We start from the raw sequence: 24359 nt of genomic DNA, 5'->3' as shown, positions 1-24359 counted from the left end.
GGATTGGGGGCAGGAGGAGATGGGGACGACAGAGGATGAGATGGCTGGATGGCTCACTGATTCAATGGACGTGAGTTTGAGTGAACTCCGAGAGATGGTGATGGACAGGGAGGCCTGGTGTGCTGCGATTCATGGGATCGCAAAGAGTCGGACACGACTGAGCGACTGAACTGGCTGAACTGACTCTACTAGGCTTAAAAATGGAATTCTTGTGACAACCAGAAAGGTGATTTTTGGTGTTGGAAGTTAGGACATTAAGAGGAAAAAACCACTGATTTATGGTGAACATTAACTATGATGATAGTTAATGCAATTTACAGAAATTGTCACCAACTTTTTCTACATGAAAACTATATTTTAATTCTCTTTCCATACTTTATTCTTTGGATGGAAGGTCATAAATCCAGCTCACACTCAAGTAGGAAAGAGAGAGGAAACATCACCCCCACTGGAGTGGGGAGAGTTTATGTTTATTACTCGGAATTATTCTATGAGGAAGACTTGTCTCTTCCCTCCTATTTATTTAATATTTATTTATATCAGTCTGGACTCTATTTTATACTTTGGGTTATAATCCAAATACTATGTTTATTATTTTATTGCTCAAGTTGTTCCATTGGGTGCTTTTAAGATTGGCTTCTGTGTTTCTTTATTGTTCCAAAACAATATGCCCGATTCTTTTGTTTTTTGAACACGTTTGCTTTTGAGGCATCAATATCTAGATAATTAGCTTCAAGTTGACATACTACAAAATGTAGTAGTCAAAAAAAAGTTTGTTTTTTTTTAAATTGAATCAAAAAGTTTGATTCAATTTAAACACATTTACATTTTTTATAATCTTAATTATTATTTAGATTAATGTTATATTTTTTGATCAGTAAACATGTAAACACACCCAAATAGAATAAAAATGTACACTTATAGTACTGATAAGTTGGAGAAACTGTAGCTCTGTTTTATTAAATTGTGGTCTGTAGTAAACAACTTGTAAAAGTTGTATATAATGTTGTGAATCAAATGTTCATCAGAAAATTTTTAGTGGGGAATTCCCTGGCAGTCCAGTGGTTAGGACTCGGCACTTTCACTGCTGAGGGCCTGGGTGGGGAACTAAGATCCGGCATGTGCAGCGTGGCCAAAATAAAAAAGTCTTAAAAGTGTGTTTATCTAAGTAAAATCTGGATTTTAATTAATTTTTTAATTACAGGAAAACAAGGTGTTGCGGACAGTTCCTCTTCTAGCAGCATGTCTCCCCAAAGATAAATGTAAAATCAAGATTGGTCGTCGCTTCAGTGAGGAAAGGTAAATTAATTTTTAGGGCAATTTAATCAAATTTTTTCTTTACTTCAAAAATGATTTCCTTCAGGGTATCTATCAGACCTAGAACATAGTACATTGGAAGTGGTTAAAAAATAGAATTTCTGCCTTCTCCCTCAAAAGGCATGTATATTTACTGTTTGTTTCATTTTTGTTAAGATGGTTTATTTTAAGATGTTAGTACTTGTATTAGATTCAGTTCCTGTTTTTCTTTCTTTTTCTTTTAATTATATATGATATCCATTTGTATAAAAACATATATTCCATTTCTAGTCCATTAAGACCTTCCTAAGGTACAGTGATGAGAACTGTATTTAGTATTCTAGTAATAGGCACGTCATATTTTTTTTTAAATGATAGAATGCCCTCTCTTGTGTTGTAAAATATTTTTTTGATGAGGTCCCATATGTGTAGGAATTTGTTAGTTGATATCTTCACAGACAATTCTACAATACTGTTGGATCCTATTTTGCTCTGTATTATAGAACCCATTATATAAATATATATTATTTAAATTTTTCTACAAGTTGTTTCTTACCTTTGAAGCATATTTGTTGCTTTTCTGCCTATTCACAGTCTTCACAATTACTTTGATCCTATCTATACTAAATATCTGAGGTTATTGATATTTCTTCCAGCAATCTTGATTCCAGCTGTACTTCTTCCAGCCCAGCGTTTCTCATGATGTACTCTGCATATATGTTAAATAAGCAGGGTGATAGTATACAGCCTTGACGTACTCCTTTGCCTATTTGGAACCAGTCTGTTCCATGTCCAGTTCTAACAGTTTCTTCCTGACCTGCATATAGGTTTCTCAAGAGGCAGGTCAGGTGGTCTGGTATTCCCATCTCTTTCAGAATTTTCCACAGTTTTATGTGGTCCACACAGTCAAAGGCCTTGGCATAGTCAATAAAGCAGAAATAGATGTTTTTCTGGAACTCTCTTGCTTTTTTGATGGTCCAGTGGATGTTGGTAATTTGATCTCTGGTTCCTCTGCCTTTTCTAAAACCAGCTTGAACATCTGAAAGTTCACAGTTCACATATTGCTGAAGCCTGGCTTGGAGAATTTTGAGCATTACTTTACTAGCATGTGAGATGAGTGCAATTGTGCAGTAGTTTGAGCATTCTTTGGCATTGCCTTTCTTTGGGATTGGAATGAAAACTGTCCTTTTCCAGTCCTGTGGCCACTGCTGAGTTTTCCAAATTTGCTGGCATATTGAGTGCAGCACCTTCACAGCATCATCTTTCAGGATTTGAAATAGCTCAACTGGAATTCCATCACCTCCACTAGCTTTGTTCATAGTGATGCTTTCTAAGACCCACTTGACTTCACATTCCAAGATGTCTGGTTCTAGGTGAGTGATCACACACACCATCATGGTTATCTGGGTCCTGATGATCTTTTTTGTACAGTTCTGTGTATTCTTGCCAACTCTTCTTAATATCTTCTGCTGCTGTAAGGTCCATACCATTTCTCTCCTTTATTGAGCCCATTTTTGCATGAAATGTTCCCTTGGTATCTCTAATCCATAACCTCAGATATGCAGAAGACACCACCCTTATGGCAGAAAGTGAAGAGGAACTAAAAAGCCTCTTGATGAAAGTGGAAGAGGAGAGTGAAAAAGTTGGCTTAGAGCTCAACATTCAGAAAACGAAGATCATGGCATCTGATCCCATCACTTCATGGGAAATAGATGGGGAAACAGTGGAAAGTGTCAAACTTTATTTTTTTGAGCTCCAAAATCACTGCAGATGGTGATTGCAGCCATGAAATAAAAAGACATCTACTCCTTGAAAGGAAAAGTTATGACCAACCTAGATAGCATATTAAATAGCAGAGGTATTACTTTGCCAACAAAGGTCTGTCTAGTCAAGGCTATGGTTTTTCCTGTGGTCATGTATGGATGTGAGAGTTGGACTGTGAAGAAGGCTGAGTGCTGAAGAATTGATGCTTTTGAACTGTAGTGTTGGAGAAGACTCTTGCGAGTCTCTTGGACTGCAAGGAGATCCAACCAGTCCATCCTAAAGGAGTGGGTGTTCATTGGAAGAACTGATGCTAAAGCTGAAACTCCAGTACTTTGACTACCTCATGCGAAGAGTTGACTCATTGGAAAAGACCCTGATGCTGGGAGGGATTGGGGGCAGGAGGAGAAGGGGACGACAGAGGATGAGATGGCTGGATGGCATCACCGACTTGATGCACATGAGTTTGGGTGAACTCTGGAAGTTGGTGATGAACAGGTAGGCCCGGTGTGCTTTGATTCATGGGGTCACAAAGAGTCGGACAAGACTGAGCGACTGAACTGAACTGATACTAAATATATTTTTAGATGAAAAATTTAATTTTTCTTGAAAATATGGAGATTTCTTTTTCAGTTCACTAATGAAAATGCTAAGTAAGATTAGTGCCAGCACCAAGCCTAAGGAATTTACCAAACGTTTTTCTTCCTTTATTATTTTATCTTTGTATTATGAAAATAACATCATATTAGAAGTTTATAAAATAACTTTTTTCCTTTTTCTGAAATTATTGTTAGGCATTCTTTATATATGTGTATATTTACAGTTTGCATTGCTTTGCCCTGCAGAAGTGAGCTTTTGTCTGGGGTTGGTGCTGCTGTTTGAATTTTGCCATTTTGTTGGGAATGGAAGCACTATCCAGAGCTCTTCCTGGGGGGAGCAACCAAATAATTTACACTGTGACACTTCTTTCACACACAGATGCTCTTTATAATGATAGTTTCTTTATAATTCTTGGATAGATGTGGGTATATAATTTGCCAACTTGGACCTTGTTTTTTTATTGCAAAAATGGTGAGTATCTTGGTGGTAGAAGTGGAAACTATCTGGGTCGTCCCTGACATTTGACTGTCTAACTGTTCCACAAATGTGCTTGGGGATGAGAAACTTCATACTTTTCTAAATTGTGTAGCTCATTTTGAGCCTATGTTATTAAGTTCAGTTTTTTTGACGGTGCCTACTATAGTGCTTATGCAGTAAATTCTCATTCACTCTTGGATTTTAAACTAAAGCTGATTAAGAATATTGTGTTAATATTAGTCTAGTAATTAAATGATTGATTTAGTTTTCTGTTATAGAGTTTATGATATTACTGTGGGGGGATAAGAGGCCTATTACTTTTGGTATCCTTTGTAAATAGAATTTAAAAGTACTTATTATCAGTTTTTAGCCATTAGTATATAAGAAAAGAGTTGGGCTTTGTATATTAGCTCTGTATACTATGATTTTCTAAGTTTATTTGTTAGTCATAGAAATTGTTTTGTAGATTCCCTAGAACTTTATGTTTATTTTTACTTTATTTTAGTTTACAATACTGTATTGGTTTTGCCATACATTGACATGAATCAGCCACGGGTGTACATGAGTTCCCAATCCTGAACCCCCCTCCCACCTCCCTCCCCATATCATCTCTCTGGATCATCCCCATGCACCAGCACCAAGCATCCTGTATCCTGTATCGAACATAGACTGGCAATTTTTTTCTTACATGATAGTATACATGTTTCAGTGCTATTCTCCCAAATCATCCCACCCTCTCCCTCTCCCTCAGAGTTCAAAAGTCCATTCTATACATCTGTCTCGCATACAGGGTTATCATTACCATCTTTCTAAATTCCATATATATGTGTTAGTATATTGTATTGGTGTTTTTCTTTCTGGCTTACTTCACTCTGTATAATTGACTCCTCCGTAGAACTTTATATGTAAGTAGCATTTTATGTCATTTATATGTCTTCTTTTCTGTTGCTTATGGCTTTTATTTCTTTTTCTTGCCTTATTGCAGTAACTGGGACTTTCAGTATGTACAATGTGTACTGTGAGTGGCAAAAGCCCATATCTTTACCTGATCCTAATCTCAAGGGACATTGTTAAAACTTATATTAACTGTATATTTTTGTAGATGCCATTTATTAGTTCAGAGATGATACCATATATTATTGTTAATTGATTCTTTAACTTGTCTCTTTCCCCCTGAAGTTTGTTTTGCTGCTTGCAGACAGGCTGTCTTACTCATTATTATATCTCTTCTGCTAAAACGCTTTAACATGCATTTCTGAGAGAAGTTCAACAAGAATAATAAAGCTTCTGTCCTCCTCACAGACTAATAAAGACTTTTTATTTTAAACTTTATTTATTTTTAATTTTAATTTTTACTTTATTTTGCTTTACAATACTGTATTGGTTTTGCCATACATTGACATGAATCAGCCACGGGTGTACATGAGTTCCCAATCCTGAACCCCCCTCCCACCTCCCTCCCCATATCATCTCTCTGGATCATCTCCGTGCACCAGCCCCAAGCATCCTGTATCCTGTATCGAACATAGACTGGCGATTCGTTTCTTACATGATAGTATACATGTTTCAGTGCCATTCTCCCAAATCATCCCACCCTCTCCCTCTCACACAGAATCCAAAAGACTGTTCTATACATCTGTGTCTCTTTTGCTGTCTCGCATACAGGGTTATCATTATCATCTTTCTAAATTCCATATATATGTGTTAGTATACTGTATTGGTGTTTTTCTTTCTGGCTTACTTCACTCTGTATAATCAGGTCCAGTTTCATCCACCTTATTAGAACTGATTCAAATGTATTCTTTTTAATGGCTGAGTAATACTCCACTGTGTATATGTACCACAGCTTTCTTATCCATTCATCTGCTGATGGACATCTAGGTTGTTTCCATGTCCTGGCTATTATAAACAGTGCTGCGATGAACATTGGGGTACACGTGTCTCCTTCAATTCTGATTTCCTTGGTGTGTATGCCCAGCAGTAGGATTGCTGGGTCATAAGGCAGTTCTATTTGCAATTTTTTAAGGAATCTCCACTCTGTTCTCCATAGTGGCTATACTAGTTTACATTCCCACCAACAGTGTAAGAGGGTTCCCTTTTCTCCACACCCTCTCCAGCATTTATTGCTTGTAGACTTTTGGATCGCAGCCATTCTGACTGGTGTGAAATGGTACCTCATTGTGGTTTTGATTTGCATTTCTCTGATAATGAGTGATGTTGAGCATCTTTTCATGTGTTTTTTTAGCCATCTGTATGTCTTCTTTGGAGAAATGTCTATTTAGTTCTTTGGCCCATTTTTTGGTTGGGTCGTTTATTTTTCTGGAATTGAGCTGCAGGTGCTGCTTGTATATTTTTGAGATTAGTTGTTTGTCAGTTGCTTCATTTGCTATTATTTTCTCCCATTCCGAAGGCTGTCTTTTCACCTTGCTTATAGTTTCTTTTGTTGTGCAGAAGCTTTTAATTTTAATTAGATCCCATTTGTTTATTTTTGCTTTTATTTCCAGAGATCCTGAACTTTCAACTATTTGTCGGAAGTCTGATACATTAATATTATATCCAGGGGCTGAAGCTGCTAATTTGGAAGAATTTATATTAGATTCTCCTGTTTATCCTTCCACAATAATCATCATCGATGGCACGTGGAGCCAGGCCAAGGACATTTTCTACAAGAATTCCTTGTTCCGACTGCCTAAACAGGTACACTAGTATTTTGACCTAGAGAAAATACAAATGTATAGTTCTGTGTGTAGTATGTATTTTCTGAGAGGACACACATATGCTGTTATATGTGAATTTGATGGTATTTATATATAAGCATGTCTGTACATAGGTATGAATATGCTTTTGTGTATGTTTTATATATATGTAGAAAATTTCAGATTTGTCCTTATTTCTTAATTCCTACCATCAAGTTTCACCATCATTTAGGTATTTAGATCTATTAAAAGTCTCAAACATTTAATCAGGAGAGTCTATGGATTATTTACTTTATGTGTATTAATGTTTTTGTTAAGAAATGTTATGTTTAAATATTTTGGGGATACTAAATTGCTTTTTTTCTATTGGAAATGACTGAGTTTTTATGAAGGGCTTTTTTGGTCGCTCATGATTATAATCATATAATCATTATAATCATATAATGAAATCAAAGTTTAGTTTGTTGATGTAATTGATGATGATAAATTTCCTAACTGTTAAACTGTTCTTGTGTTGCTAGAATGAACACTTAAAGATTCTTTTGATATATTGCCAAAGTTTATATTTTTAGTTAATGGCATTAAATTATAATTTATATATTTTTTGTACTTTTATTACAATATTTGAGAACTAATATAATATTCACTTCACCAAATAGAAATTTTAGTATTTTCCTATGGCTTAGAATAGTTTAAATAATAGTTTGCTCCTTAAAAGTTACATGGAACTTACTGGTAAACCACCTGATCCTGGTCACTTTAAAATAACTTGAAAATACTTCTTTCAAACTCTTTTATCAAAATTATTTAAGCTTTCTACTTCTATTTGATTTGGTTTTTAATAGCTTATCTTTTTAAGGGAACTATTCCTTTCTCTTGGGTTAACAAATTGGTCGTCTGTACCTGTATATTCTTAAGTGAAAGTGAAGTAGCTCAGTCATGTCTGACTCTTTGCGAACCACGTGGACTGTAGCCTACCAGGCTCCTCTGTCCGTGGGATTCTCCAGGCAAGGATACTGGAGTGGGTTGCCATTTCCTTCTCCAGGGATCTTCCCGACCCAGGGATCAAACATGGGTCTCCTGCATTGCAGGCAGACAATTTACCGTCTGAGCCACCAGGGAAGTCCATATTCTTAAGTACTTACTTAAATTTCTTTTGAATGTTTACTTTTTTCTAATCTCTTTCTCTCTCACATACTCACTTTTTCCCATGAACAGACTCAAAAAGGGTTTCCCTATTTATTGAGCTTTCAGAAGTATTAACCTTTAGATTGTTTTAATGACTATTAAACTTTATTCTTTCTTCATTAATTTGAGCTTTTCCCTTGATCCATTTATTTCATGTTTTCAGACTTTTTTCTTTTTGATTTTGTAAGATTTGTGCTTACTAGTGCTATGTTTCTTTACCAAGATTAGTTAGTTTCTTCTTTAATAATAAAGGAAGACTGTAATATTTCTTCTTAGTGTAATTGTCATTGTTTTCTGTGGCTTTGGATTGATGTGTTTTTTGTTATCTGTAACATTGATATAATTTCTTACTTGTTTTGATTTCTTTCTGTTCATGAACTACAATGAGTTCTTAATTCTCAAGTGCTCTAACATTTTTTGTCAGTATTTTATTTCTTATTTTGTTGGATCATGATAACATTGCCAACAATATTTTGAATAATTTTATGATATTTATGAGGGCAAGTACATGGAAAATTTTTATGCATGTTCTATGAGTATAAAAAATTTATGTTCTCTGTTTACCAATGAAAGTGTTTACATCTTTTTAAAGTTTATTTGCAGTTTTTTCTTTAAGCTTTTATTTTTGGCATACTTAGGATATTTTATATTGAAACAGGTATATGAAAAACTTCTATTTGTATATTTTTAATGAAATCATTCCTATACCTTCAATAGTTTTTACATACTTTTCTACACTCTTTTTGGGTTTATACAAGCCATGCACTTAGTGAAAAATAGCTGTGAAACCCTAATTCTGAGATTTTCGATCTCAAATTCTTTTTAGTTTTCATTCCTTTAAACTAAAATGTGGGCATGGTTTTTAGATGAAACTCAGCTTACATGTTGAACGCTTTGAATGGGTCAGTACTATTTCCAGGTACTTTACATATATTAATCTGTTTAATCTTTCCCCAGATTCCATGATGTAAGGATTGTTAATTATATTAGTTAACTCACTTTAGATCATATAACTACTTCATAACAGAACTGTGATTTGAATCTACCTAGTTTAGAGCCATCGCCTATGGTCTTAAAGTACTGTACCACTTCTGAAATGGAAAACTTTCATCTGGACTATTTACATATATATAATGGCTTCTGTAGGTTTATTTAACTTCTGAAGTAGTCCCTGTGTTCACAAGAACCAGCTCATTGAAGGCATAGATACTGTTAGAATGTGGCACATTTCAGGTAAAATTTTATGTTTACATTCACTTTTCCAGGGGATCTTCCCAACTCAGGGATCAAACCTAAGTCTCTGGCATTGCAGGCAAATTCTTTACTGTTCAGCCACCAGGGAAGTGTGTGTTTGTATTACATTTAGATATTTCTTAGTATAAAGAAAAAAGTTTGATGAAAATGTTACATTTGTAAAACATTTGTGCAAATATTTGATGTTTTTTTTCTTTTGTGCACGGTTATGTCATGTCTGCAACTCTAAGCTTTCATTTTGCGGTAACTACATGACTACCACAGAAATAAAGTACATAGTCACATTAAAAAAATTAAAAGCTATTTTAAAAATGAAAATTCGCCAAAACTTTTTTCTCTTTTAAATTTAGTAGCAGATAAGGAAATAGGTAAATTGATTTTACTAGTCCTACTATGCCATACTTTTCTATCATCTTTTTCTCTTCTTGTTTTTCTAGACTAGAAGCAAATGTAGGTAGATTATATATTAAACCTTTAAATTGGTATGTCACAACCAGAACATAGGAGAAAATGCCTAAAAGAAACATCAGATAGGTTTAACATCGGGGAAAATATCACCATAAACTAAAGTGAAAAGGCAAATGGCTCTTGAGAAGAGTATGAATCAGCAAAAGGCTTCATAAACTTGGAGTTCTTAGAAATTAATAAGGTAAAGGCAGAAATCTCAAAAATGGGTCTTCAATATAAAAACAAAATTCACAAAATAGAATGTACTTTTAATGACATCATCACTTACTCTAATAATCATCTGATAGACAAGATACAAAGTTGTGAACTTTGATGCTGACATAACTTCAAACTTACAGAAAAACTTCACAAATAGTACAAAGTTCCCTCAAATACCCTCAGCTGTTAACTTTATGCCATATATCACTCTGTCTCTGTATAATTATGTTTTTCTAAACCTTTTGAGAGTAAGGAATAGATATTCAAGTTTTACTTTTTGGAATTGAAAATTTGCTAGGTCTAGACCAGAAAGATGATTTTTTCCTAAATATTTTTGCTTGAAATAAAAAATAGTAACTAAAACATGACATAATTTATAAAAACTTTTTATATATCTTGATAAGTTTCATCTTAATGTATTTTGGAAATATGAATCATTGTAAAAACAATATGCATTGCTTTTTAGAGCATCATAGTATTCAGCCCCAGTATATGAGTATGACTTAGAAAAGATATGTTTCTAGAAGTTGTTGCAAAAAAACCCAATGAAATCTGTATATTTACTCTTTTTAAAACATATAAATATATTTTATACATAAATTATATATGGTATATATACAGTATATACGTATATACTTTGTATATGTTCAGTTCAGTTCAGTCGCTCAGTTGTGTCCGACTCTTTGCGACCCCATGAACTGCAGCATGCCAGGCCTCCTTGTCCATCATCAACTCCCGGAGTCCACCTAAACCCATGTCCATTGAGTCAGTGATGCCATCCAGCCATCTCATCCTCTGTTGTCCCCTTCTCCTCCTGCCCTCAATCTTTCCCAGCATCAAGGTCTTTTCAAATGAGTCAACTCTTTGCATCAAGTGGCCAAAGTATTGGAGTTTCAGCTTCAACATCAGTCCTTCCAATGAACACCCAGGACTGATTTAGGATGGACTAGTTGGATGTCCTTGCAGTCCAAAGGACTCTCAAGAGTCTTCTCCAACACCACCGTTCAAAAACATCAATTCTTCTGCGCTCAGCTTTCTTTATAGTCTAACTCTCACATCCATACCTGACTACTGGAAAAACCATAGCCTTGACTAGACAGACAGTAAATATACCTTTGTTGACAAAGTGATGTCTCTGCTTTTTAACATGCTGTCTAGGTTGGTCATAACTTTCCTTCCAAGGAGTATGTATCTTTTAATTTCATGGCTGCAGCCACCATCTGCAATGATTTTGGAGCCCAGATAAATAAAGTCAGCCACTGTTTCCCCATCTATTTGCCATGAAGTGATGTATGTATATAAACATAAATATATACAAACAGAAATAAGTGAGATGAATTGAAAAGTGGATTTTTTTTGAAAAGTGGATTGATTTTTAAATGTTACTATACACATATCCTTAGACACATATCTAGTTATAAAATGATATTGGTAATTGCAGTGATTATATAGTAAGGTCTGAACTGTCTTCTGTAACATTAAAAAATTCGCTTGTTTTTAGTATTTCTCCCATTTCTTGAAAACATTTCCTGTATATGTGATGATTTTTACTTAATTATTAACTTTATTCCTCAGCTTTTCTGAAAGAAAATTTATTTTATTATATAGTGGACTTTCCTAGGGGCCTTGTTTTAATATATGATATGAGTAAATTGTACGTAACATGTCTTTCTCATGGATGGCAGAAATCCAACTCAAGCTAAACAAAAGAAAGTATATAAGTCATGTTACTGGGAAACTCTGAATAGATGGGGATGGGTTCTAACTTGGCTGAATCTGGTTCTGAAGTATCTTTTGAGAATTTGCTTCCCTTTGTGTTTTGATTTTTCTCTTGTTATGAATGAGCTTCCTCCCTGCCACTGGAAGATGTGTGTGGGAAGTGGTCTCCCCTGGTTTTATTTATTATAATAGAAAGATAAATTATCTTTCCCAGAGTAGAATCCTGGGTTGTTCTTTCATTGGAGTTGTTGTGGATGGTGGTACCATTATTGACAGAAGTACTGCAGGAATTAGGAATAAATTCCTTAGGGAACTTGGGGTGTTGCTATCAGCAGGATGATTTAGAATCATGAATGGGCAGAACAAAAGCCCTTAAGATAACTACAGTCTACTATATACCAGTTGTTTACTTGTAAAACTATGCTTATTTATACATTTCTTGGTTCATTCAAAGCTACTGCTCTATATAAATAGTTTAATAATTCTTTCTTACAGTCTAGTTCACCAAGTGAAAAATAAAAATGAAAAAGGAAAATGTACACCATCTCTCGCCAGTATGAGATGTAGTTTAAAATAATCTCTAAATAATAATTTGTTTAAGTTAATTAGGTTTTATTTCTAAATGTAATTTATTTGTCATTTCTTTTACTACCACCTCAGTATACATACACCCATATACCTGCCTTTTGCATCAGTTTGTCTTAGCTATTATTCTCAGTTTAGTTGATCTGCTTAGTTTCTGTAGTAGTATACGTTTCTGCTTTAAATACAAGAAAGAAAAAAATGACAAAAAGAAAACAGAAATCATAATTAACATCCAAAGTATTGGTCTTTTCCCAAATACACAGGTGGACTTCATACTTATCTAATTGTGAAATGAAAGAATTGTAAATCAGATACTAACTTGCTATGCTCAGTCATGTCTGATTCTTTTGTGACTCCATGGACTCTAGCATGCCAGGTTCCTCTGCCTTGGGATTTTACAGGCAAGAATACTGTAGTAGGTCGCTATTTCTTCCTCCTCCAGGGGCTCTTCCCGACCCAGAGAATGGTCCTGTGTCTCCTGCATCTACTGTGTTTGCAGGCAGATTCTTTACCACTGAGACACCTGGGAAGCCCCATGCAAACATTAACTTGGCCTCCTTTTAATCTGAATTTCTAATATATCCAGGCCATTTGGCAATGAATGACTATCTCTTCCCTCAGAAGAATTTTACACAGGAAACTCTTGACATTTGCTAGGAATAAATCTAAGGTGAATATGGAAATGTTTGTAGAGGCTTCTGGCTTTCTTCATAAACTTATTTTCAGGAAATGTTTGCATATTCTTGCTTTATTGCCTTTAAAACTTTCACCAAAGCTTGATTTTTCACTTGATAATCAGAGCACTGTTGGGAGCACTCACTGGTTAAGACATTTTTGTAAAAACTTTGTCTTGTGTCTATATAGAGCTGTTAAGGACTGGCTTATGTTACATCTAATCTGTTGCTTAATTAAAATTCATTGTTATCCTTAAAATGTTTTTTATTGAGGTGTAATTGACATGTTATATTAGTTTCAGGTGTATAGCATAATGATTCAATATTTGTATATATTACAAAGTGCTGTCCACAGTAAGTCTAGTTAATATCCATTCCTCTACACAGGTACAGAATTTTTTTCTTGTGATTAGAATGCTTAAGATCTACTCTCTTAGCAACTTTATTTTATTTTATTTTATTATTTATTTTTACTTTACAATATTGTATTGGTTTTGGCATACATTGACATGAATCCACCATGGGTGTATATGTGTTCCCCATCCTGAACCCCTCTCCTACCTCCCTCCCCATCCCATCCCTCTGGGTCATCCCAGTGCACCAGCCCTGAGCACCCTGTATCATGCATTGAACTTGTACTGGTGATTCATTTCACATATGATAATTATCATGTTTCAATGCCATTCTCCCAAGTCATCCCACCCTCGCCCTCTGGCACAGAGTCCAAAAGACTGTTCTATACATCTGTGTCTCTTTTGCTGTCTCACATACAGGGTTATTGTTACTATCTTTCTAAATAACATTTTTTTTTTATAATATTGTAATGGTTTTTGCCATATGTAAACATGAATATGCCATGGGTGTACCCGTGTTCCCAATCCTGAACCCCCCTCCCACCTCCCCCCCCATACCATCCCTCTGGGTCATCCCAGTGCACCAGCCCCAAGCATCCTATATCCTGCATCAAACCTAGACTGGTGATTCATTTCTTATATGATATTATACATGTTTCAATGCCATTTTCCCAAATCATCTCACCCTCTCCCTCTCCCACAGAGTCCAAAAGACTGTTCTATACATCTGTGTCTCTTTTGCTGTCTTGCATACAGGGTTATCATTACCATCTTTCTAAATTCCATATATATGCATTAGTATACTGTATTGGTGTTTTTCTTTCTGGCTTACTTTACTCTGTATAATCAGCTCCAGTTTCATCCACCTCATTAGAACTGATGCAAATGTATTCTTTTTAATGGCTGAGTAATACTCCACTGTGTATATGTACCACAGCTTTCTTATCCATTCATCTGTTGATGGACATCTAGGTTGTTTCCATGTCCTGGCTATTATAAACAGTGCTGCGATGTACGTTGGGGTACACATGTCTCTTTCAATTCTGGTTTCCTCGGTGTGTATGCCTAGCAGTGGGATTGCTGGGTCATATGGCAGTTCTATTTCCAGTTTTTAAAGGAATCTCCACACTGTTCTCCATAGTGGCTGTACTAGTTTACATTCCCACCGACAGTGTAAGAGGGTTCCCATTTCTCCACACCCTCTCCAGCATTTATTGCTTGTAGACTTTTGGATCACAGCCGTTCTGACTGGCATGAAATGGTACCTCATTGTGGTTTTGATTTGCATTTCTCTGATAATGAGTGATGTTGAGCATCTTTTTCTGTGTTTGTTAGCCATCTATATGTCTTCTTTGGAGAAATGTCTGTTTGGTTCTTTGGCCCACTTTTTGATTGGGTCATTTATTTTTCTGGAATTGAGCTGCAGGAGTTGCTTGTATATTTTTGAGATTAATTTTTTGTCAGTTGCTTCGTTTGCTGTTATTTTCTCCCATTCAGAAGGCTGTCTTTTCACTTTGCTTATAGTTTCTTTTGTTGTGCAGAAGCTTTTAATTTTAATTAGGTCCCATTTGTTTATTTTTGCTTTTATTTCCTTTATTATGGGAGGTGGAGGACCTCCCAGAATATTCATAGAGGACCCTGCTGTGATTTATGTCAGAGAGTGTTTTGCCTATGTTTTCCATTAGGAGTTTTATAGTTTCTGGTCTTACATTTAGATCTTTAATCCATTTTGAGTTTATTTTTGTGTATGGTGTTAGAAAGTGTTCTAGTTTCATTCTTCTGCAAGTGGTCAACCAATTTTCCGAGCACCACTTGTTAAAGGGATCATCTTTTCTCCATTGTATATTCTTGCTGGCTTTGTCAAAGATGAGGTGTCTATAGGTACCTGGATTTATCTCTGGGCTTTCTATTTTGTCCCATTGATCCATATTTCTGTCATTGTTGCCAGTACCATACTATCTTGATGACTGTAGCTTTGTAGTATAGTCTGAAGTCTGGCAAGTTGATTCCTCCAGTTCCATTCTTCTTTCTCAAGATTGCTTTGGCTATTTGAGGTTTTTTGTCTTGCCATACAAATTGCGAATAATAATAATATACTATATATGTTTTTAAAAACACTTTCTTCCTATGCCTTCATTTGGCATATGAATTAAGGAAGGTAATTCATGTAATTAAGGCTCAAAACTTGTGAAATTGGGATTTTGCATTTTGATGACTTGCTGTAATTTATATCTAAGGATTACCTTCTACCTAAAAAGTGAGGTCCACCAGTTTTCAAAGACACATAGAAATTTAAAAGAATTAATTCAAAATCTAACAACTTTAGAGTTTATAAAATATGAATTACTAAAGAGTAGATACAAGGCTGTCTTCTTAGAAACTTATAGTACCTTGTTTAATGGAATGTGTGGCACAGGCCTCATGGCATATCTCAGCTCAGACTCTTGACATCAGACTGCCTGGCTTTATACTTGGCTCTACAGCTACTTACCGTTTGACATGACAGGTTATCTCTGCTCTTAGAGTCTTCATTTGGAAAATAGAAATAATAATGTCATTTACATAATAGATTGTTGTGACATTTAAATGAGATAACACACACAAAGCATTTAGCATAGCTCCTGGCTTATATGTACCTACTAAGTATTATTTACTGATAATATGTATAATGTTGTTGGATAACTAGGGCTTGCCCAAGTCATTTACTTTTTTCTTAGTTAATAACTTTGCTTCATATTACCAGATAGTAATAGATGTAATATTTCTGAAGCTAGAGGATCTTGAGTTTTAATAGACAACTGAATTAAGTTCGTAATTCTTTCTGGAAAAATTGTATTTTTTAAGGGATACATTTTAGTCTTAGCAATGATTTAATCACTATCTTGCATCACAGTAATTAAATAATTGTTGAAAAGACTATAATTATAATTCATGTTTAGGAATTTAATTTTTTATAAAAGTAATATATTCACATGGCTGAAAGTTTAAAAGATATGAAAGAGTTTAGAGTAAAAAGTCTTCTTCTGGCCTCTATACCCCATATGCCCTTTTATCATTCCCAGAGGTAACCAATATATCAAGTTCTTACGCATTTTTCCAGATTACTTTATTTATATACAACTAAATCCCCCCTTTCCTCAATATGTGGTAGATACCTGCTGCTCTAATCTTTGCTTTTTTCATTTAACAAGTTATTTTAGGACTTACTTGTATCTATAGGTAAATAGCTTCTGTATTTATTTTAACTGCCTCACTTCTTAGGTATGGATGTATGTAATTTATTAACGATGTTAAATTATGCTTCCTTGGTTATTTGTTTTTCCTATTCAATTTTTTCCTTAATTTTCTGGCAATAGCTTTGCGTGGGTGCTGTGCTAGTTTCTGTTCTTGAGGCCTGTTAATGCAGGGAGGTAACTGTGAGAAAATGGCCATAGCCCTGGGAGGAATTTTCTTTATTATCTTAGGTGTGCTCAAGATTTCACCCAAAGCACTGTCTATAAAAGAACAGATGATTGTCTTGTACTTTCCTCAGAATAAAAGCTTCTGCTTTTCAAAAGTCACTATTAAGAGAATGAAAAGAAAAACCAGAGACTGAGAGATAATGTTTGCAAAGAATAGGTTGGAAAAAAGAGCTGTATTCATAATATGTAATGAACTTTTAGCATTCAGTAATAAGAGAATAAACATCTCAGTTAAAGAATGGATTGGCTAAAATTTTAAATACTTCTGCCAGAAGAAAGTGGAAGTGAAAGTCCCTCAGTTCTGTTTGACTTTTTGTGACCCCATGGACTGTAGCTCCCCAGGCTCCTCTATCTATGGAATTCACCATGGCAGAATACTGGAGGGGTAGCCATTCTGGGAGCTATGAGGGAAGCCTTCCTCAGTGATCAATGCAAAGAAATAGAGGAAAACAATAAAATGGGAGAGATCAGATCTCTTCAAGAAAACTAGAGATACCAAGGAAACATTTTATGCAAAGATGGGTGCAATAAAGGACAGATGGTAGGGACCTAACAGAAGCAAAAGATATTAAGAAGAGGTGGCAAGAAAGACAGAAATATAGATCAATGGGACAAAATAGAAAGCCCAGAGATAAATCCATGCACCTATGGACACCTCATCTTTGACAAAGCCGGCAAGAATATACAATGAAGAAAAGACAGTCTCTGTTAACAAGTGGTGCTGGGAAAGCTGGTCAACCACTTGCAGAAGAATGAAACTAGAACACTTTCTAATACCATACACAAAAATAAACTCAAAATGGATTGAAGCTCTAAATGTAAGACTAGAAACTATAAAACTCCTCGAGGAAAATATAGGCAAAACACTCTCTGACATAAATCACAGCAGGGTCCTCTATGACCCACCTCCCAGAATAAAGGAAATAAAAGCAAAAATAAACAAATGGGACCTAATTAAAATTAAAAGCTTCTGCACAACAAAAGAAACTATTAGCAAGGTGAAAAGACAGCCTTCAGAATGAGAGAAAATAATAGCAAACGAAGCAACTGACAAAGAGTTAATCTCAAAAATATACAGCAGCTCATGCAGCTCAATACCAGAAAAACAAACAACCCAATCAAAAAGTGGGCCAAAGACCTATACAGACATTTCTCCAAAGAAGACATATAGATGGCTAACAAACACATGAAAAGATGCTCTACATCACTGATGATCAGAGAAATGCAAGTCAAAACCACAGTGACATACCATCTCATGCTGGTCAGAATGGCTGCGATCCAAAAGTCTACAAACAATAAATGCTGCAGAGGATGCAGAGAAAAGGGAACCCTCTTACACAGTTGGTAGGAATGTAAACTAGTACAGCCACTATGGAGAACAGTGTGGAGATTCCTTAGAAAACTGGAAATAGAACTGCCATAATGACTCAGCAATCCCACCTCTGGGCATATGCACCAAGGAAAGCAGAATTGAAAGAGGCATGTGTACTGCAACGTTCATTGAAGCACTGTTTACAATAGCTAGGATATGGAAGCAACAGGATATAGGATATAGATGTCCATTGGCAGATGAATGGATAAGTAAAGCTGTGGTACATATACACAATGGAATATTATTCAGCTGTTCAAAAGAATGTGCTTGAATAAGTTTTAATGAGGTGGATGAAACTGGAGCCTGTTATACATAGTGAAGTAAGTCAGAAAGAAAAATACGAATACAGGATATTAATGCATATATACGGCATTTAGAAAGATGTAACTACAACTCTATATGCAAGCCAGCAAAAGAGACACAACTATAAAGAACAGACTTTTGGACTCTGTGGGAGAAGGCAAGGGTGGGATGATTTAAGAGAATAGCACTGAAATATGTATATTGCCATATGAAATAGATGACCAGTCTAAGTTCTGTGCATGAAACAGGGCACTCAAAGCCAGTGCACTGGGACAACCCAGAGGGATGGGATGGGGAGGAGGTGGGAGGGGAGTTCAGGGTCAGGGGGACACATGTACACCCATGGCTGATTCATGTGACTGTATGGTGAAAACCACCACAATATTGTAAAGTAATTAGCCTCTAATTAAACTAAATAATTAAAAAAATATTTTTTAAAGAATAATACTTCATAGGTCCACATTGTTGTAAGTAGCAGAATTCTTTTTTATGGCTGAGGGCAGTGGCACCCCACTCCAGTACTCTTGCCTGGAAAATCCCATGGATGGAGGAGCCTGATAGGCTGCAGTCCATGGGGTCACTAAGAGTCGGATACGACTGAGCGACTTCACTTTCACTTTTCACTTTCATGCATTGGAGAAGGCAATGGCAACCCACTCCAGTATTCTTGCCTGGAGAATCCGAGGGACGGGGGAGCCTCGTGGGCTGCCGTCTATGGGGTCGCACAGAGTCAGACACGACTGAAGTGACTTAGCAGCAGCAGCAATATTATATTGTGTGTGTGTGTGTGTGTGTGTGTGTATATATATATATATCCAGCTATCTGGCTATAGCATCTTCTTTATCCATTCATATGTTTTTGGATACTGGTTACTTAGGTTGTTTACATATCTTTGCTATTGTAAATAATGCTGCTGTGAATTTTGAGGTGCAGTGCATGTATCTTTTCAAATTAGTGTTTTTATTTTCTTTGGATATATATCCTCAGGAATGGAATTGCTGGATTGTATGATAGTTCTGTTTTTTAATTTATTGAGGATTTTCCATACTGTTTTGCACAGTGACTGCACCAATTTACATTCTCACTGACAGTGCACAAGTGTTTCCTTTTCTTCCCATCCTGGCCAACATTTGTTATTTGTAGACTTTTTAATGATAGCCATCCTGACAAGTGAGAGGTGAAATCTCATCGTGGTTTTTATTTGCATTTCTCTAATAATTAGCAGTGTTGAACATCTTTTCATGTACCTGTTAGACATCTGTACGTCTTGTTTAGAAAACCATCTATTCAGTGCTTCTACCCACTTTTTGATTGGGTTATCTTTTGATAATTAATTATTTGTCAGTAACTTGTTCTTTTCTGGTATTCAGTGAAGCTCTCTTCTGGTTCTTTCTTTTGCTTCTAAGACTGCTTTTTCTCTGCCTCTTCAATACCTTTTCTTCTTCCATCTTGTAAAAGTTGACATTCTGCTAATAAGTTTTATCTTATCCTACACTGTTGATCAAACTACTCATCTGGATTTATTGCAGAAAAGCTGAGTTGCTTCACACTTACTCATTAAATTGTGAAGAAAGAATTGTGAATCATCACTAGCACTACCCTTGTTAACATCAGTAGCGTCAGTACCACCCTCATAACATCTTTGTCTGTAATCAAGTGCGTACTATATGGCAGGCGTTGCTGAACACTTCACGTGTATTAGTGCCATAAAGCACAGTTATTCTTTAAGATTGTTTAAGTTTTAGACTCTCAGAGTTTAAATCTTGTTTGAGGTCATACTATTATGCAGAGTTAAATTATATAAGTCTAATTTCCTGTCTTAAGCCTTTAGTGTGGTGTTTTTCTACCTCTCCATTCATGCACATTATTTTAATTCAAGGTTATAGAAAAGTGTTTTTAATAAAATGAAAAAGTGTACAGTTTTAACTCAGTAAATCTTAAAATAAAAGTTTTATGTGACAGGTTGAACTTATGAGGTAATTGCATAATATGTGCTTTATTTCACACCTAGGCTAATTTATGATTCATTTTCCAGTAGCTGTTTATGAAGCCATGACAGCTTTGTTAAATGAAATTTATCTTTGGTAAAAAAATGTTTCACTCGCAAGACATTATAAAATTGGTTATTACTTAGATGAGACTAGGAAATCAATTTCTAATATCCTAAATCAGTTTCTGTTCTGTTTCCTAATAAATGATATAAATTGATATAAGCACAGTATGAATAAATACATACCTGTAGATATGGTTAGGTTGGACAATTTCCTTTTTAGGAGATGTTCCAAAAGTTAGTTTCTATAGCATTGCTCAACAGAGACTTGTCTCCATTAAGTATTGCTGGAAAAAATAGGTATTTGGGCAGCAGAAAGTAATGCTAAAGCTTCTAATCTGTAGTGACATTCTTCTCTCTGGCCTGTTTAATGGTATAAAATTTAGTTAATTTACTGTAGTCTTCTAAAGAGTTATTGTAACCAATCATTTCTTTTTATAGTTTTTAAAAGTTTATTTTTAATTGATGGCTAATTCTTTACAATGTTGTGTTGGTTTCTCCTGTACAACAGCATGAACCAGTCATAACTATGTGTATATCCCCTCCCTCTTGACTCTTCCTCTCGCTGCCCCTCCCTCTCCTCTGGGTCGTTACAGAGCACCAGGCTGGGCTCGCTGGGCTCCACAGCAGCTTCCCACTAGCTGTCTGTTGGACACATGGCAGTGTATACATGTCAGTGCTGCCTTCTCAGTTCGTCCCACCCTCTCCTCCCCCATGTCTACAAGTCTAATGTCTATGTCTGCATCTCTATTCTTGCCTGCAAATAAGTTCATCAGTGCTGTTTTTCTAGATTCAATATATATGCATTAATATACAAAATTTGTTTTTCTCTTTCTGACTTATTTCACTTTGTATGACAGGCTCTAGGTTTATCTACCTCAGTTCAGCTGATTGACCTTTGTTCCTTTTTATGGCTGAGCGATGTTCCATTGTATATGTGTATAACAGCTTCGTTATCCATTCATCTGTTGATGGACATCTAGGTTGCTTTCATATCCTAGACTGTAACCATCAATTTTAATTCAAGGTTGTGGAAAAGTGTTTTTGTGCCTCTATTAATTCTTTTTTTTTTTTTTAAAGAAGAGGCTTTGAAACTCAGATAAAATTATTTATTTAAGATAAATTGTATTTCAGTATTATTTTAAAGTTTATATTAATTCTGTCAATCTAATGTTTTAAAAGAATAATTATGTCTTAGAATAAGGAGATAGACTATTTGACTTATAATGATAGCTTCCTATTCTGTGATCTCATGAATCTATGTGTTTTTACTTTCTTTCTCTAGATGTTTCCATACCCATAGTTCTCAGTGACTTCAGATATACATTACTTGGAGTTATGTGAAAAACAATGGTAGATTAAATATTTGTATTATTAGGAAAAAGCACTAGTCAAGATATGTCTAAATGACTAAATATATAATATATATTTATATATAAATATAATATAAACAAATATATAATATAAATGAAATATATAAATGATATATATATATGATTAAATATGTCACTGAATAAAATTTTAAATTTGTATCATTATTTGGATTTGCTTAAGTTTGAAATTTTTAACTGCTTAATTTTTAGACTTCTGAATTGTATGTTTGCATTTTAACATCAAAGTTTTTGTATGTTGAAAAAATGTGGTGTAACTTTATTATCACTTTAATGTATAAGAAAGCACTAAATTTTAAACCCGATGTGTTCCACAAGTTTTTTAGTAATTTTGGAATTGTGCTTTACCATGGAAACTTAAGAGGTGAATTTTCTCTGGTCAACTCAGAAAAATAAAAAACAATAATGTGTTTTAGAAGTAGTACTAATATTATCATTTAATCTATAACTAATGCTCCCTTTAAATTTATTTTTATCAAGTTTTCTGAATTTCAACATTAACCTTGGAATCTTTCAGTTCAGTTCAGTTCAGTCGCTCCGTCGTGTGCTACTTTTTGCTACGACATGGACTGCAGCACGCCAGGCCTCCCTGTCCATCACTAACTCCTGGAGTTTACTCAAACTCATGTCCATTGAGTCGGTGATGTCATCCAACCATCTCATCCTCTGTCGTCCCCTTCTCCTCCTGCCCTTGATCTTTCCCAGCATCAGGGTATTTTCAAATGGTTCAGTTCTTTGCATCAGGTTGCCAAAATATTGAAGTTTCCACTTCAGCATCAGTCCTTGCAGTGAGTATTCAGGACTGATCTCCTTAGGGTGAACTGGTTGGATCTCCTTGCAGTCCAACGGACTCTCAAGAGTCTTCTCCAACACCGCAGTTCAAAAGCATCAATTCTTCCGCGCTCAGCTTTCTTCATGGTCCAGCTCTCACATCCATACGTGATACTGGAAACACCATAGCTTTGTCTAGACGGCCCTTTGTTGGCAAAATAATGTCTCTGCTTTTTAATATTCTGTCTTTTATATATGTCTTTTTAATATATATATCCTTTTAATATGCTTGGAATCTTATGTTTTAGAAAAAGTGTACAGACTTCATGGTGTGATGAGGTTGGAGCAAGACCACAGATAGTGATATTTATTGAGAAACTTTCACTGTTGAGAAGACTCCTCCCCTGTACTGTTGTTTTTTAGTTTTATTTATTATTATTATTTTTTGCTCTTTATTTTATTTATTTTTTTACTTTACAATACTGTATTGGTTTTGCCATACATTAGCATGAATCCGAACCATAAAATTCCTCAGGAGTGCCTCAGTCTTGTTTTCCATCAGAATAGCTTTGTTTTGTTTGTTGGGATTTGCTGAAGAATTCATCCATTTAATTATTAACCTAGTTATAAAGAGCTCAGAGTCTTGAATAAGACTTTATAAATTCATTTATCTCTTTTACCATGATTGATTTTGGAACCTTGGGTAAGTTACTTTACCTCAGTGTACTTTATTTTCCTCATCTGTAAAACTGAGATAATACCAGTACTTACTTCATAAGGTCTTTGTGAGAATTGAATGAGACAATACATGTACATTTTCTAGAAAAGCAGTTATTGTCCAAGTGCATGACACTGTGCATGTAAGTGGCAAAGTCTGTGTTCATATTGGCAACTCTCTGATGTCAAAGCTGGACCCTTATCACTATGAGAACATAGTGTTGAACTAAACTGAGGAAATGAATGAAGTGGGTTGAAGGATTGGGACCAGAAGAAAACATATAGCACCTTGCCTTCAAAGGGCAGGCCCTAAGCTCAGATAATGAATCCTGTTTATGAAAGATCATAGAAGAAAGGTTGCTTCAGAAAGGAGGGTTTTTATGTGTATCTTCCACTGGTAAGGAATTCAGAATGTCACTAAAAAGTTTATTTCAGCTTGTTCTAGATTAGGGTTGTTTCAGAAAGACTACAAAATAGATTGATTTTTCTAGAATCCTTTAGAAGTGCAGCTTTAGAGTGCTGCTGTGAAAGTGCTGCCCTCAGTATGTCAGCAAATTTGGAAAACTCAGCAGTGGCCTCAGGATTGGAAAAGATCAGTTTTCATTCCAATCCCAAAGAAAGGCAATGCCAAAGAATGCTCAAACTACTGCACAATTGCACTCATCTCACACGCTAGCAAAGTAATGCTCAAAATTCTCCAAGTGAGGCTTCAGCAATACGTGAACCATGAACTTCCAGATGTTCAAGCTGGATTTAGAAAAGGCAGAGGAACCAGAGATCAAATTGCCAACATTGGTTGGATCATAAAAAAAGCAAGAGAGTTCCAGAAAAATGTCTATTCCTGCTTTATTAACTATGCCAAAGCCTTTGACTGTGTGGATCACAACAAACTGCAGAAAATTCTGAAAGCGATGGGAATACTAGACCACCTGACTTGCCTCTTGAGAAACTTGTATGCAGGTCAGGAAACAACAGTTAAAACTGGACATGGAACAACAGACTGGTTCCAAATAGGAAAAGGAGT

General features: G+C 35.3%; 1 protein-coding gene across 1 annotated transcript in view; it reads left to right on the top strand.

The window, feature by feature from the left end:
• DTWD2 (DTW domain containing 2) overlaps window positions 1-24359 on the top strand; it is a 75961-nt gene that overhangs the window by 37269 nt on the left and 14333 nt on the right. The window contains exons 3-4 of the mRNA XM_040241686.1: window positions 1205-1299; window positions 6639-6831. Of these exons, the coding sequence (XP_040097620.1) occupies window positions 1205-1299; window positions 6639-6831 (288 nt within the window). The remainder of the gene's footprint in view (window positions 1-1204; window positions 1300-6638; window positions 6832-24359) is intronic.

Source organism: Oryx dammah, unplaced genomic scaffold (genome assembly GCF_014754425.2).
Source record: "Oryx dammah isolate SB20612 unplaced genomic scaffold, SCBI_Odam_1.1 HiC_scaffold_5, whole genome shotgun sequence".
Classification (NCBI taxonomy): Eukaryota; Metazoa; Chordata; class Mammalia; order Artiodactyla; family Bovidae; genus Oryx; species Oryx dammah.
The sequence above is the reverse complement of the archived record's forward strand: the minus strand, read 5'-3'. Positions and strand labels throughout refer to the sequence as shown.